This window comes from Phacochoerus africanus, chromosome 1 (assembly GCF_016906955.1).
Source record: "Phacochoerus africanus isolate WHEZ1 chromosome 1, ROS_Pafr_v1, whole genome shotgun sequence".
In the NCBI taxonomy this organism is placed as follows: domain Eukaryota; kingdom Metazoa; phylum Chordata; class Mammalia; order Artiodactyla; family Suidae; genus Phacochoerus; species Phacochoerus africanus.
Window position 1 is genome coordinate 24848572 of NC_062544.1, and position 15075 is coordinate 24863646.

The 15075-nt window shown below is 50.2% G+C and overlaps 1 protein-coding gene across 1 annotated transcript in view; it reads right to left on the minus strand.

Moving 5' to 3' along the window:
- SLIT3 (slit guidance ligand 3) overlaps positions 1–15075 on the minus strand; it is a 670365-nt gene that overhangs the window by 134704 nt on the left and 520586 nt on the right. The window contains exon 9 of the mRNA XM_047784155.1: positions 10352–10493. Coding sequence (XP_047640111.1) covers positions 10352–10493 — 142 coding nt within the window. The remainder of the gene's footprint in view (positions 1–10351; positions 10494–15075) is intronic.

Sequence of the window (15075 nt, forward strand, 5' to 3'; positions counted from 1 at the left end):
GACAGGAGGCCCTGGCTCCCTCGGAGGCTACATCTTGTGGCTGCACATTTCTGGCCGGGATGAACCCATTCATCTTGAAGAGTAATCCTTGCTGCAGAATAGGGGAGACAGCCGTATTAATTTGTGCCTCTGCAATCTCATCTTCATTGGGGGGAACAGAGTATTTGTTACTGGAACCACTAATGGAGCAGTTTGCCAGCAATTTTCCCATTTCAAACAACATCTCAGCTGCTAATGTGGAATGGTTTGTCAAGCCTACCCATAACACAGACAAATCACTCTCTAGGCTGAAGGAAGGGGGTGAGGGGGGAGAAGGAGGAAGGGAGGGTGAGAGGAGAGAAGCAGCATCAGGACAGATCATTCTCAGCTGCCGGATGAATCGAGTCTACAAATGAGACTTCCACGGTCTATTAAGAAAGTCTTTGTGGGATGGGAGGGGGCAGGGAGCGGGCACGTGGGCACAGGCTGGCCGGCCAGTGGACTGGTCAGTTCAGGATGAGCCACAAAAGCATGCCACCGGGTCTCAGAGGCTGCAGGCTACTGGAGAGTCACCCACAGAGGCAGCAGACCTGGGCAGGCCGCCCCGACAGAAATGTCCCAAGGACATTTTCGTTTTCCAGCTGAGCAGAGTTCAGCAGGGATTCTTGAGCCAAGGCAGTGGCTCCATGGGCCCCTGGGGCTGCCAGTCAGGTGGCAAACGCTCTCCAGGAATCCTTGGATTCACCTGCCACTTTGGCAAGGGGCTGCAGCTGGAGGATGCCTCTGGAGAGAGCCATTGTTTGTAACGATGGCAACCCCTCAGCTTCTGCAAGAGGAGCTATCGTTGCCAGGACAGCGCCGGGTGTGAGGTCAACTGGCAGGCTGTGCTGTTCAGAATGAACGGACCTCCACTTTAGTGATGGGTGCAAGAGCTCAGGGCGGGGTGAGTCTGTGAGTAGGATGAGATACCTGTCCCCAAGAAGTTTAAGAATTGGGTGATAGGAGTTCCCATGTGGCTCAGCAGGTTAAGCACCTGACATTGTCTCTGTGAGGATGTGGGTTCGATCCCTGGCCTTGCTCAGTGGGTGAAAGATCTGTCGTGGCTGCAAGCTACAGTGTAGGTCACCCACACGGCTCGGACCTGGCATGGCTATGGCTGTGCTGTAGGCCTCAGCTGCAGCTCTGGTTCAACTCCTGGCCCGGGAAATTCCACATGCCACAAATGCGGCTGTAAAAGGAAAAAAAAAAAAAAAATCTGGCGACAGAGACCAGCCCAAGCTGGCCCATCACAGAACCAGATTTGATTGCTACCACAATAAGAAGAGCTACTGTTTACAGAATCAGGTTAATTTCTAGTTTCTCTTTTAAGCCTTACACTTCTGAGGCAGGCCGTGTTGGCCTCATTTTGTGAACGAGGAAAATAAAACCTATGGGGGATCAAAGAGCTTGTCCAAAGTGACAGAGCCTGTAAGCCAGAACGGGCATCTTTTCGGATCCACTGCATACACTGCCTCTCTACCTTTTTGAAAACGGAGGCCCAGGGACTAGAGTGGGCTCTCCTAAAGTCCCAGAAAAGTTGAAGGGGTGAGGAGCCCAGGGCTCATTCTGAGACGTCAGGCAGCCTCTACAGAAGTAGGTACTTTGTAAAGAGGCTGCAGGAGTCGAGGGCAGATGGAATCTAGATGCCAATAGGCATAAAATATGCAAACAGAGCACAAAGGTGTGGTTTTGAACAAAGAACAAAGAAGTCCCATCCTGGCTGTTACCCCTGGGGGGAATGTCGCTGTATCTCCTACACACTCTGGGGATGGTCTTTATCTCTGCAGCCTCTCTGCCTCTTAGGCGGCAGGGGGTACCAGCTGCACGTCCAACCCCTTCCGGAGGGCCAAGGCCAAGACACGGGGTGGGTTAGCCTTGTCCCTGGGGACAGCAGAGTTTATCAGTGTACTTTGAATGTCAACCTAAGGTATGGAAAGCAACAGCAACACAAGCAACTCTGTATCAGGGACTTGGAAGTCAGGCATTAGGCTAAGAGCTTCGCATGACTCATCTAACTTAGATATTACACCTCTGTGAAGCATATTCCATTGACAGCACTCTTCCCACCTTAAACATGAGAAAACTGAGGCGCACAGATGTTAAGTCATGTGCCCAAATTCATGAAGCCAGGGAGAGCTTTGGCCGTGACTCAAACTCAAGCTCGTTCAATTTGAAAGCCTGGACTCTCGGTCACTAAGCTATGTTGAAAACCATTTGGAGCTGAGGCGTCTCTATTCCCTGAGTCACTGGCACTCATCCTCAGGGAAAAACCGGCCCCTCGGTCAAGGGAGGAAGTCTGGAGTGTGTGTACGCACACGTGTGTGGGCGCACACACGCCACCTCCACGCAGCAGGTAGTCGCTGGTGGGTTTCACACCGTCTAGAACAAGCATGCAAAGATCCATACTCCCAGGGACAAAAATTCAGTGTGAAGGACAAACAGCAGCATTAGCATCAGCCAGAACTGTCACACTTAAGGATGTGTCTGAAGCCAGCGGCTGTTTTTGGTCTCTCATCCCTGGCACATGTGTCTTTCTTTGTCTGGCAAACATTCTTCAGGCTGCAAACTGATTTAATAGAACTAGCATAAAAACAAACATACAAATCAAACATCTGAGCATCTTCCGGCACCAGTAAAAACAATGGGAACATCTGATGGGGATTTCAGCCATTTGCGCTCTGTATTGATTTGCCCTAGTTCCTCAGTGCTTCCTTAATGATCTGTCATTTGCAAACATGCGACTGAACACAATGTATTTCTAGCAATACATAAGTCGACATGATGCCAGAGAGAGTGGCGGGGACACAGCTAGTGCGGGGCCACGGCAGCAAGTCGCCTGATAAGGAGGTTCTAGAACTGGGTTGGAATAGGGGTCGTGCTAGTGATGGATAGCTACCACTTATTAAAGGTTTTTAATATATCGGATGCTATGCTCCTCATGCACTGGCAGATTTTATCCCTTCAACAAGAGAGTACCATTATTACTGTAATAATAAAGATGAGGCAAGTGGCCTATACGACATGAGCCATACCTAGCCAGCTCTGCACAATACTTGGCATTGCCTACAGAAAACAGAGGTGCAGACACAGAGCCAAATTTGCTCTTATTCTATGCGTATTCCCAGATGCCTCCGACGGAGAAATCTTTGTCATCATCACCTTGGGAAAAAAATGAGAACTTGCGATGAAAGCATTCCATCACGTCAACTCTATGGCATGTGCCTAAGCTTTTTCTTTTTAGATTCCATTTAGGAGCTTTCAAACGTGATGCTAATTTTCTACACGATTATCTTATATTATTTAATCTTCACGGAGACTCTCTAATAGATATGATGAGCCCCATTTGGCAAAGATGGGGGCTGAGTGAAACATGACATGTCAAGAAAGGTACCCAAAGAGGCAGAACCGGGATTCAGACCCAGGACTACCGATCCCAAGGCTCTGCTCTGAATTATTCTGCTGCCTGATGGGTTTTCTCTTTATCCCACCTGGCCCTATCCCACTCCATCGCCGCTCCTTCCACATGGCAGAGCCTCAGAAACCCAGGGTTCTCAGAACATGTTAAGAATCCTAGACAGAGATGATTTCCAGGGTCCTCCAGCCCTTTTGTTGTATTGGCTGCTTTTTCTTTCTTTCTCTCTTTTTTCAAACTTCTCTCTTTAAAAAAATCCCTTCGTGTCTAGCGTCACGGAGGCATGTTTGCTCTGTAAAGCAGGTAAACCATTATTTGCCTCCCCACCCCAGATAAACAGGGGAGTGGAGGTGAGGCCAGGTGGAAATGGGGCTACTTTTTCTCTAGATGCTTTCATTTATGGCTTGACACTGAAGCCCACCCACAGACTTTCTCATCACCTAAAACTGAAGGGCGATAGCCAAGGGCATGAGACACTGGATGTCACTGGGGGCTACAGCCGAGGACATGAGACACTGGGGACATAGAGCAAACATGGAAGAAGATGGGACAGAGATTAAGTTGGGGCTTTAGGGGGAGTTCCTTCTGTGGCTCAGCAGTAATGAACCCAAGTGGTATCCATGAGGACACAGGTTCAATCCCTGGCCTCACTCAGTGGGTTAAGATCCGGTGTTGCCGTGAGTGTGTCGTAGGCTGCAGATGAGGCTCTGATCCGGTGTTGCTATGGCATCACTGTGGCTGTGGCGCAGGCCAGCAGCTGCAGCTCTGATTTGACCCCTAGCCGGGGACCCTCCATATGCCGCAGGGGCGGCCCTAAAAAGCAGAAAGAAAGAAAGAAAGAAAGAAAGAAAGAAAGGAAAGAAAGAAAGAAAGAAAGAAAGAAAGAAAGAAAGAAAGAAAGAAAGAAAGAAAGAAAGAAAGAAAGAAAGAAAGAAAGAAAGAAAGAAAGAAAGAAAGAAAGAAAGAAAGAAGATATGTTGGGGTTTTAGGTCCAGATGATTCCCATTTGAACCTTGAGGACCCAGGAGGGTGGTCTGAGGACCACAGAACAGAAGAGCACATGGGCCTCTGGCTCTTCCCAGAATCTATCCCTGCTGGAGGCTGGAGTGGGTTCAGAGAAACCACAGGGAGCAGCAAGAACAGTGCTGTTGGTGGGAGCTCAGTTTCGAGGAAAATCTGCAGTGAACTGTCACTGTGGGTTTTCTGGAAGAAAGCTATTTTTAGAGGAATTGGCTCTGCTATGCGGGGAGACCAGCGCACACTTCCCTGAGCGGCTTTGGCTTTGAAAAAGAACTGAAAAGAGTCTGCCAGATTGCTTTGAATGAGAGCGAGCCCTTGCTTCCCCCAAAAGTTGGGGAGGGCAGAACCCCTTCCAAGGTCTAAGAGCATCACCGCCAGCTAGGATTGTGCACATAGGGAACAGATAAACTGGATGTGGTGCAAAGCATCCCTGAGAAGGAGAAATCTGGGTTACAGAGGTGGCCACGGACACGAGGTGGGATGCTTAATGGTAAAAAGAGAAGTCACGGTCCAATGTCTTTAGGATGATAAGCCAGACACTTTTGTGCATCCTGGGGTGCAGGCCACAGTTTCTCCTCTCGTCTCCCTCTTTCTCATCTTTCCACCTCCCCCCTCTGCTGGTCTTCTCTCACAGAGAAGAGGATGAACTTTAACTGCTTTAAAAAATTGTAGCCCAACACCCAGATCTCTAGGCACGGGCTCTGTTGCCTTAAGGAACAAAGTTCCTCAAAGTTCTCCCAGTATCTCATCAGAGCCTTGCCTCATCTGCTTTAAGGTCTCAGCTTCATTTTATCACAGAGAAGAAGGCAACCACAGCAGAAAAAGTCCTGGACAATCTATCTGGGGGGCCATAGGTGCCCAGTCAGCAGAGGCAGCCTGATTTCCATGTCTGCATACATTTGCATGAAGATGAGCTACTGCCAGGCTCAATTCACAATGCAAGTGGCTAGCCTAGTTGTTGCACCCATTCTCTCAACCATAATCTGCAAAGACCTGAATGAGCTTTGTGGAAGGATCTTAGCAGGCAGCTCCAGCTCCTGTGATGGGGTTTCCAACCTCTCTCACCAAGCCCGATCAGAGTAGGGGTAACAGTAGCAGAAGTCATAGTAAAATAATGCCAATCACTGCTAACATAGGATATCCTATGTGCCAGATCCAACACTAAGCATCTGACAGCATATATTCACTTAACTTCTGAACCAACCATCAAGAAGGGACCATTAGCCTCTGTACTTTCCAGGTGAGGAAACCACCCATACTCAGAAAGAGTATTTGCCAGTGGCTAAAAGGCAGGGCCAGAGCTAACATGTGGGTCTGCCTGAATCCTCGGTCTATACTCTTAAGACCCTAGTTGTTGTCTGCTGCTGCTTATTTTTAGAAGCACTCTGGCTGGGGTGGCCATTCCCGGACTTTTAGATTTCACAGCCTAAGTACTTACACACCTCTTGTTTTGCCAATGAAGGTAATCTCTATGTGGTCTGTTATACATAATACATATTTATATGCAGACATATTTATAAGTATATAATAATTACACACGTAATTAAACACGTATTGATATCACACACAAACATATTCTTCCTTCAGTGGCCATAATTTTATAAAATGAAGAGTATTTTTGGAGTTCCTGTCCTGGCTCAGCGGCAACATATCTGACTAGCATCCATGAGGATGCAGGTTCGATCCCTGCCCTTGCTCAGTGGGTTAAGGATCCAGCGTGGCCGTGAGCTGTGGTGTAGGTCGCAGATGCGGCTCAGACCTTGTGTTGCTGTGGCTGTGGTGTAGGACAGCAGCTGTAGTTCTGATTCAACCCCTGGTCTAGGAACCTCCACATGCTGTGGGTGTGGCCGTTTAAAAAAAAAAAAAAAAAAGAGTGGTTTTTTTTTTTTTTTTGGCTATGCCTGTGGCATGTGGAGAAGTTCCTAAGCCAGAGATTGAACCTGTACCATAGCAGTGACCTGACACACTGCAATGACAACGATGGGTCCTTAACATGCTGAGCCATCAGGGAACTCCAAATGAAGAGTGTTTTCAGGAACAATACCAGAATAAGTAAGTCCAGAAATTTCAAATAAAGTACACTTCTTTAAATTGAATATTTTCGCTCACTGGAAAAAATAACACCTTGTTTTTGTTATTCTTACTTTACCTCATTTAAGGAAAAACTCAGTAGTACTCAGGCAGTCTTTCAGAAATAACTAACTAGCTCGTTGATGTTCCTTTTAAACTAGCTCGTTCCCTTCATGGCTCAGTGGCTAACAAATTGGACTAAGAATCATGAGGTTTCTGGTTCGATCCCTGGCCTTGCTCAGTGGGTTAAGGATCCGGCGTTGCCGTGAGCTGTGGTGTAGGTCACAGATGTGGCTTGGATCTGGTGTTGCTGTGGCTGTGGTGTAGGCCAGCAGCTGTAGCTCAGATTGGATCCCTAGCCTGGGAACCTCCATATGCCTCGGGTGCGGCTCTAAAAAGTAATAAAATAAAAAGGAATAAAAACAAAACAAAACAAAACAAAATAAAATTCAATGTCCAAGTGTGAGCCCAATGGCCCAGGTATGGTCTGGCCTCCATGGCCACCTCCGATATGGCCATCTGCTCTTTCTCTCGCCCAGACTCCTGGGCTGTGTGCCTGTGAGGCCCAGGCTGGAGGCAGAGCGATGTGGAGCCGAGGAAGAGGCAGGGAGCCTCCTGAACCAGGGCTGGGTGGGGTTACAGCCTGACGACAAGACTGGCCCCTTTCATCAGACTGTGGTTTGAGACGCCATCAGAGGAAGTTCTGCAGCTGCCAAAGAGAAAAGATAAAACAAGGCAGGTGGAAGGAGAAAGAAGGGAGGTGGGGCAGAGAAAGAAAGAGGCATCTATGGGAAGCTGAAATGAGATGAGCGTTGGCAGGAGTTCTGTCTTGATGCCATGCTGGGAGGGCCAGAGTCCTACCCTGGCATGGTGAGGGACTGGGGGTGGGGGGCTCTTATAACGAGGAGCACAGGGTTAACTGGATGGAGAAAGAGAGAGGGCTGGTGAGGGAAGGGGAAGCTCATGGGTGTGGACAGGGAGAGGAGAGGGGTGGGGAATGAGTGAAGGGATCGGGGAAAGAGAGGGGGACATGGTGAGGAGGGGGGGGGGGGACAGACACAGGGAGAAATGGTGCTAGAAGGGCAGTGAGCGGACAAGCAGGAGAGGCGGCAAGGTCTAAGCGAACTCCGGGGAAGGACGGGCTCTCCAGGGCTGGAGCAACGGACCACCAGGAGTGAGGGCGAGTTGCCGTCAGATACAACACAGAGGGAATTCCGTGCTGGTTCTTGCTGCAAGAAGACCGAGGGCTGAGAGGAGGTGGAAGAGAGCACAGAGCGTGTGGTTGTCAGGCCACCACCCCATGTGGCTGATGAGCCCCAACCTGCAGGAAGGGCCTAGAGGCAGGGACCATGTCCCCAGAGGCTGGGCAAGAACGCCTTAAAGGGAATCAGAGAAAAGCTGGCAAAGCAGGTGAAGAAAGAAGAAACTAAGCCTCTCCTTCTGGAAGTTATGTGTTTCTTATCTCAGTCAGGGGGAAACCAAAGTCCTTAGCATGGTCTGGCCTCTCCTTACCCCTCTGACCTCAACCCCTAACACTCCCCTAGTGTTTACACCACGCCAGCCACACGGGCCTTCTGGTATACCAGGCACAGTCCTACCTCAGGGCCTTTGCACATGCCGTGCCCTCTATGTGCAATAGCCTCCTTCGGATTTCCACTTGCTTTCTCTCTCACTCACCTTTTACATTTTTCTCCTTAGAATGCACCGTCTTCTAATGTATTTTATTATCTAATTTATTTTGTTTGTTCACGCTTCCCTCCACTGGAATGCAAGCACCAGAAAGGTGGAACTTTTGTCTATTTTGTTCATTGCTTCTCCCTAAGCACAGAACAATGACTGGAACACAGTGGGCTCATGATAGATGTTTGTTGAATGAGTGTACAAATGAATGAAAGGGTCCGTGGGTCATCTATGGAAATGCACTAGGAATAGAAGGGTATTCATGAGAGGAGAAGAGGAGGAGGAAGGAGAAAGGGGGGGAATCAGGAGGAGAGGGAGAAGGAGGAGGGGAAAACAGAGAGATGAGGAGAATGTATATAATATCTTTTATTTGGAGGGATTTTAGCTAATGATGTTTTCGGTCGCAGGGGGTCCATCTAACCATGTGTTTAATAAATCCATCTAAAATGAAGGTAGGAAATGGCATTGTCTTGGTCTTTTTAGGGCTGCACCTGAAGCATATGGAGGTTCCCAGGCTAGGGGTCGAATCAGAGCTGTAACTGCTGGCCTCCAACACAGCCACAGCAACACCACATCCGAGCCGCATCTGCGACCTACACCACAGCTCATAGCAACGCTGGATCCTTAACCCACTGAGCAAGGCCAGGGATCGAACCTGCATCCCCATGGATACGAGTCAGGTTCGTTACCGCTGAGCCACAATGGGAACTCTGACATTGTCATTTAAAAAGTGATCTTGAGGTCAACCTTCACTGACCCTCTACACAAGCCAGAATGAGACACTGGCCATTTCCTCTTCCTTCTTTCTTTCTTTCTTTTTTTGGTCTTTTGTCTTTTTAGGGCTGCACCCACCGCATATGAACCTTCACTGACCCTCTACACAAGCCAGAATGAGACACTGGCCATTTCCTCTTCCTTCTTTCTTTCTTTCTTTCTTTCTTTTTTTGGTCTTTTGTCTTTTTAGGGCTGCACCCACCGCATGTGAACCTTCACTGACCCTCTACACAAGCCAGAATGAGACACTGGCCATTTCCTTTTCTTTCTTTCTTTCTTTTTTTTGTCTTTTGTCTTTTTACGGCTGCACACACCGCATATGGAGGTACCCAGGCTAGGGGTCTAATCAGAACTGTAGCTGCTGGGCTATGCCACAGCCACAGCAACGCAGGATCTGAGCTGCGTCTTTGACCTACACCACAGTTCACGGCAACGCCGGATCCTTAACCCACTGAGCAAGGCCAGGGATCGAACCCGCAACCTCATGGTTCCTAGTCAGACTCATTAACCACGGAGCCACGACAGGAACTCCTGGCCATTTTCTAACACACAGGAGAAGACTGGACAAGACGAGCCACATGGACAAACTCTACTGGAATTTCGGATGTCTGTGCATATACCACCTTATCTTGCCTCACGACCTAAAGGTCTAATCTAGATGACAATAGTCTGATTTGAACTGATTAAGAGCTCAGGCTCTTGCTCAGGAGAGGCAGCTATGAAATCAGTTCATTATTCATACCGCTTCCACCACCAGCAGCAGCACCACAATTTTACAGAAGGCTTGCCCTTGTGTCAAGGGCTGTATGAAGCACTTTACACGATATTTCATTTAGTTTTCAAAATGACCTGCTGAATAATACTATAATGATCACATTACGAGAACTGAGAACACCAGAGGTGAACGAGGGCAAGTATTTTGCCCACAATCGCAGAGCTTGTTAATGGTAGAGCCAGGACAGAGTCAGAGGAGGGCTTTGGGCAGGGACAAGCAAACCCTCACTGTAAAGGGCCAGACAGAAGCCCAGGCTTGGAGGGCCATAAGTCCCTTTGTCACAACCGCTCAACAGGGCTCTAAAACAACAGCCATAGGCAATATAACATGAAGGGGTGTGGCTCTGTCCCAATAAAACTTTATTTACAAAAACAAGAGGGGGGCCTATCTGGCCCAGGGGCTATTGTTTGCTGGCCGTGCTCTAGGGTCCATGCTCTTGACCCCTGAGCTATGATACCTGGGAACCCTGGAAGGGAGGGCAAAGAGACTGAAGTATTTTCAACAGTCAGTCCTAACAGCCAGACATGCTTCCAGCCTGCGGGAGATCGGCTGAGACCAAAAGGTGAACTCGCCAGGGACGGGGGTGGCAGATGGGCACTTACATTTCGACGATGCCCTCTGGCAAGTTGGCAGGAATCTCCGTCAAGCCCTTCCCTCGACAGTCCACGATGTTGTTGCTGCAAGTGCAGGCTGAAGGGCAGGAGATGGAGTTGGCGTTGCAGGATGGAGGTTCCGAGTGGGGGCCTGTGGGACCAGAACAAATTGGTCAACGCGTGTCAGTGACAGGGGCTGCACGGGCTTCTGTGTCCCTTAACCAGCTTCCCAAAGAGGCAGTGTTTCCTGAGCAGCTACCTGAAAAGTTATCACCAGCTGACCTTGCCCTGTCATCTGGGAGACACGGCTGCTGCTGGCTAAATATTCAGCCAAGAGGACAGAGTCTGACTTTGCTCTGACTATTTCTGGATTGTTCCACCTGCTCTGTCCTCCCATCATCCTAGCCGTTTAGAGACAGACTTGCTCTCAGAGTCAATCCCTCATGAAACTATGCCACTGGAATGCAAAGAGCATAGGTTGGGATGACTTTTTCAGGGGGTCCAAGGTCCAGATGACACCCCAGGGTTTGGGGCTTTTATCTGGGGCTGGGAGACTGCGTGTACACACGTTGATCTTTTCTCAAGGGGTCGGAGGTCACTATCCAAACCGGGTGGGAGGGACAAAGGCGGCAGGATTTCCCCATTGGAGGCAGTGATGTCCTAGCGTCAAAACAGCCATCAGCAGCAACATTCAAGGCCTTTGGCCAACAACTTTCATGTCCGGAGAACATGCAAATAAAACTTACCTCATCAGAAAAAAAGTCAATAAGTGACTACATATTTCAGAGTCTTAATTTTATTTGAGGTGAGAGCCCATGTGTATGTGAAGCCAAGCAGTAAAAACCCAAGAAGACGTCACAGAAGGAGCTTATTTGGAAAGCCAAATGAAGAGAACATATAGATTAGCAAACGAACTCAAAATTCAGGGTCACGGGGTTCCCGCCGCGGCTCAGCAGTTAACAAACCCGACTAGCATCCATGAGGATGCAGGTTCGATCCCTGGCCTCGCTCAGTGGGTTAGAGATCCAGCGTTGCCATGAACTGTAGTGTAGGTCGCAGATGCGGCTTGGATCCTGTGTTGCTGTGGCTGTGGTGTAAGCTGGTGGCTAAAGCTCCAATGAGACCCCTAGCCTGGGAACCTCCATATGCTGCAAGTGTGGCCCTAGAAAGAAAAAAAAATTCAGAGTCACAAGCATCTTCATCACTTTCTCTGGTGGCCCCATCCAATCTCTAACAGAAGTAACTTCAAACATTTTACAGCACTGTGTAAGTTTTCATGCTCTGTTTCTTTAGAGTGAGGTGAGAAACTCACATCTGTGGCTGGTTTTTCAAATGTGGACACTGCAACAAAAGGTCAACTCAACCCCATGGCTTCCTCAGAACCTCACCCCACCCCTGGGGACCCAGACGGCAGGAATTATTTCAGTGTCTTTCCAAATCCCCCTCCCAGAGCAAAGGGCCACGGACTGAGACCAAACTCAGACTAACCCTGCAAACATCCTCAGGTCTCAGACATGGAGCATCTGGCTGGGGCTCCTGGAGAGAGAGTAAACACAAAACATGGAAAATGTCTGTAGGGAATGATGGTTTGCGTTTGGCCCCATTTCACCGGAGAAGCGGAGGCTGGGAAGCCAGGGCAAGTCCAGCTACAGTGGTTGAAGCAGAGGATGGACCGAGCCTGGGCAGGTCCTCATTTAAAGGCTGAGTGAGGGTCCCCTCTCTGCTTTCAGTAGTCCTTACACCTTGGGGGCAGTTCTTCTGTAAGGATCACACTGATGCCTATGGCTTAACGTGGAACATGTACTTTGCCAGAAAATGCCATCCCGGTGATCGAAGATTCTCCCTTCCCTTGGCCTGACTTTCACATATATACACACAGCTTAAAGGCATCCTCTGAGCTGGAACGTTTGAGAAGATATTCTTGTCTAGGGTACAAGCTTCAAACTCTCCAGTGTCACACTAGTGGGTCTCACGGAGACCATGGATGATGCCACAGAGACCACGACTTACATTAAAATTCCCAAGTGGAACATTCTCTTAGAGGGAGAGGTGGTGCTGGCTTTGTTCCAAACTGGGAAAGCCTTTACATTTCTGAGAAAGCGGCAACCCCAGAGAGCCAGCTTGTAAGAGCCTCAGATCAGGAATGAGAGTGTTGTGGCCGAGGGTGTGGGCTCTGCTGTCCCACTGGCTCCATCTGAACCCTGGTTCTAGCCTTAGGCCTCCGTGCCTCAGTTTTCCCCACCTGTAAAACGGGGGAAGGCTTGGTTGTGAAGGCAAAGGAAGTTAATACATGTAAAGTACTTAGAGGACTGCGTGGCAGAGAGTCAGAGCTTAGTCAGGTTATTTGTTATTATTATTGCTGTTGTTACTCATGGGTCTGGCTCCTGCCACAGATTATTCGGCGGGAGCTGGGGCAAGTCATAGCACCCTCTCTGAGCTTTTCTGCTGGGATCTCCATGAACAAGAAGTTTGGATTGCATGATGCCTGAAGCCCTTTCTGGGTCTAAAGATTGACTACCATTCTTCAGATAAATGGAAGCAGAGGGGTACGCTACCTACAGCTTTCGCTGCTCTGCTCCATCTCTTTGCAGGTGGCAGCAAGGATCTACAGTGGGCAGGGCTCCCGTCCCCTCACCGCATCCCCCATCCTCCAAGGGAGGCGGGGAGCAGTAGGGCTTCAGATGCCAGGGCTTTTGAAGTACAGATCATGCTCCTGAAAGCAAACAGCCCCGGCACATCAAGGGGCTGGTACACCTGACCAGCCAGGGGGATGCGCCCCACCCCGCGCCTTCCTGGGTGGGAAGCATCAGGGGCTCCATGGGGGCCTGAGTCTGAGCACCTGCCTTTGCACCCACTGAGGCACAGGGTGTCGGATGGCTGTCTCTCCTGTGATCTGCCAAAATATTACTTGGGGGGCTGTCAGAGAAGAGGGAAGAAAGCCATTACCTTCCAGGGCTCCTATGGGCAACAGAAAATTTGGAAATGGGATTTCTTTAAAGATGCCTCTTCTGACTTCTATGCGGAAATGAATTCTGTTTCAACCAGACCCAGACCCAGGTTGTAGCCCTGAGTCCCTTTGGGGAGAACTTGGTCTTTCACAGGATGGCTCTGATTCAGAAGAGACGGTGTGCTACACTGCACGGGGTGCTGTCAAAGCAAAAAAACCCCTTGAAAGATCCCTTAACCAGGTCACTAACGACACCTTTAATTACGCAGAGAGCAACAACGGTAATTATAGCCTTCGTCAGCATCTTGGGCTGGCAGCTCCCCAGCCAGGTATTCACACATGGCGAGGATGTGCCCCTTCGGCTGAAATAAAAACACTTCGGGGTTAAGCCAGGGTTGAAGGATAGTTGGCTTTCCCAGGAAACATTCCCCCCACCCCCCATCAGTGCTGGAGGGACCAAGCCCATTTCCCTTCGGGCCTTTGAGGGCTGTGATGGTGACAGTCCCTCTCCCCAGCTTTCCGTCTCTGGACAGACTGAGACGAGAATGTAAATTCTACCAGGATGGGGGCCCTTTCTGTTGTATTTACTGTGAGATCCTCGGTGCCTAAAATAGGACGCAACAAACAAACTTGGGGTGAGAGGATGAGTACCTGGATGAAATTAACCCAGAAGCCTTGGCAACGGGGGTCCTGAATGGCGCCACGCTACAGAGGCAGGCAATTCTTCTGGAAGGACCCTGAAGGGAGGCTCCCTGAGTTCCGAGTGCCCTGGGCAATGGTGCGTAGGATCTGCCCCAGGTGGGGAGACCGAGTGGCGATGGGGAGATGCGACCCTCACGTCCTTCTATCACAGCCAAGGCATCTGTCCAGTCCCCTGGGCCCCCTCTGGGCCCAGCTCACCTGTAGGGTCAGGAGTCCTAGGCCCTCCGCCAAATCCTGCCCACACTTGTTGAGGCTGATGAGGGTGGTACAGAGGATAAAGCGAGGGAACACCTAGCTTTCTACCCAGTAGATTCTGTGACCACAAGCAGGGAAGCAGAGGGGAACGGGAGCAGAGCTGTTATACTGGGATGGGCATCTCTATGTCTCTTTGATGGAACGGGGCTCCCTAGTGTGAACCTGCCTCCGCGCGCACGCGCGCGCTCGTTCCTATTGAATGACATCTTCTCACGGGGCCCACAGATCCTCCTGGCCCTCGAGCGAGCCTGCCAACCCCCCTACCCCGCCCAGCACAGCCAGGGCCTTACATGCGAGTGTAGCGATGGGCTAGCACGCAGAGCGCCGGTCATCTCCTGTCTAAGACGTGCTCTCAGAAACGGAGCCGTGCACGTGGGCTTGCTCTTCCTTTCTTCGTGTTTAAAGGAACGCCCCAGCTCTCTGCTCTTGGAACTCTTTCGATCCCACAGCTAAAAGGCGACGGCCCCAGGGTGGAAGGGTGTCCTCATCCAGAATAGGGAGCTGGGCATGTGGGCCAAGCACCTGTCTTCCCTTGGCAGGGGGCGTCTGTCTCCCTTTCCCTGCGCACCACCGCAGCTCAGAAATTTCAGTCTGGAGCCAAAGCTATCTCTGTGCCAAACAAGGAGGGAAGCTGAGATGCCAGCCTTTGGATGTTTCCTAAGATTCCCCGGACTGTGGCCTGACGCCTCGAGGGAGGGCAGAGCAGAGCTGGGGGGAACGGAGGTGCCGGCCCTTTCCTGCTCTTCCTGGTCATCAAGGGAGCTGCTTCCCAACCCAGAGGGGCCCTCGATAAGGGAAAAGGGCAGAAATACGTTCCCAGCTGGACCCC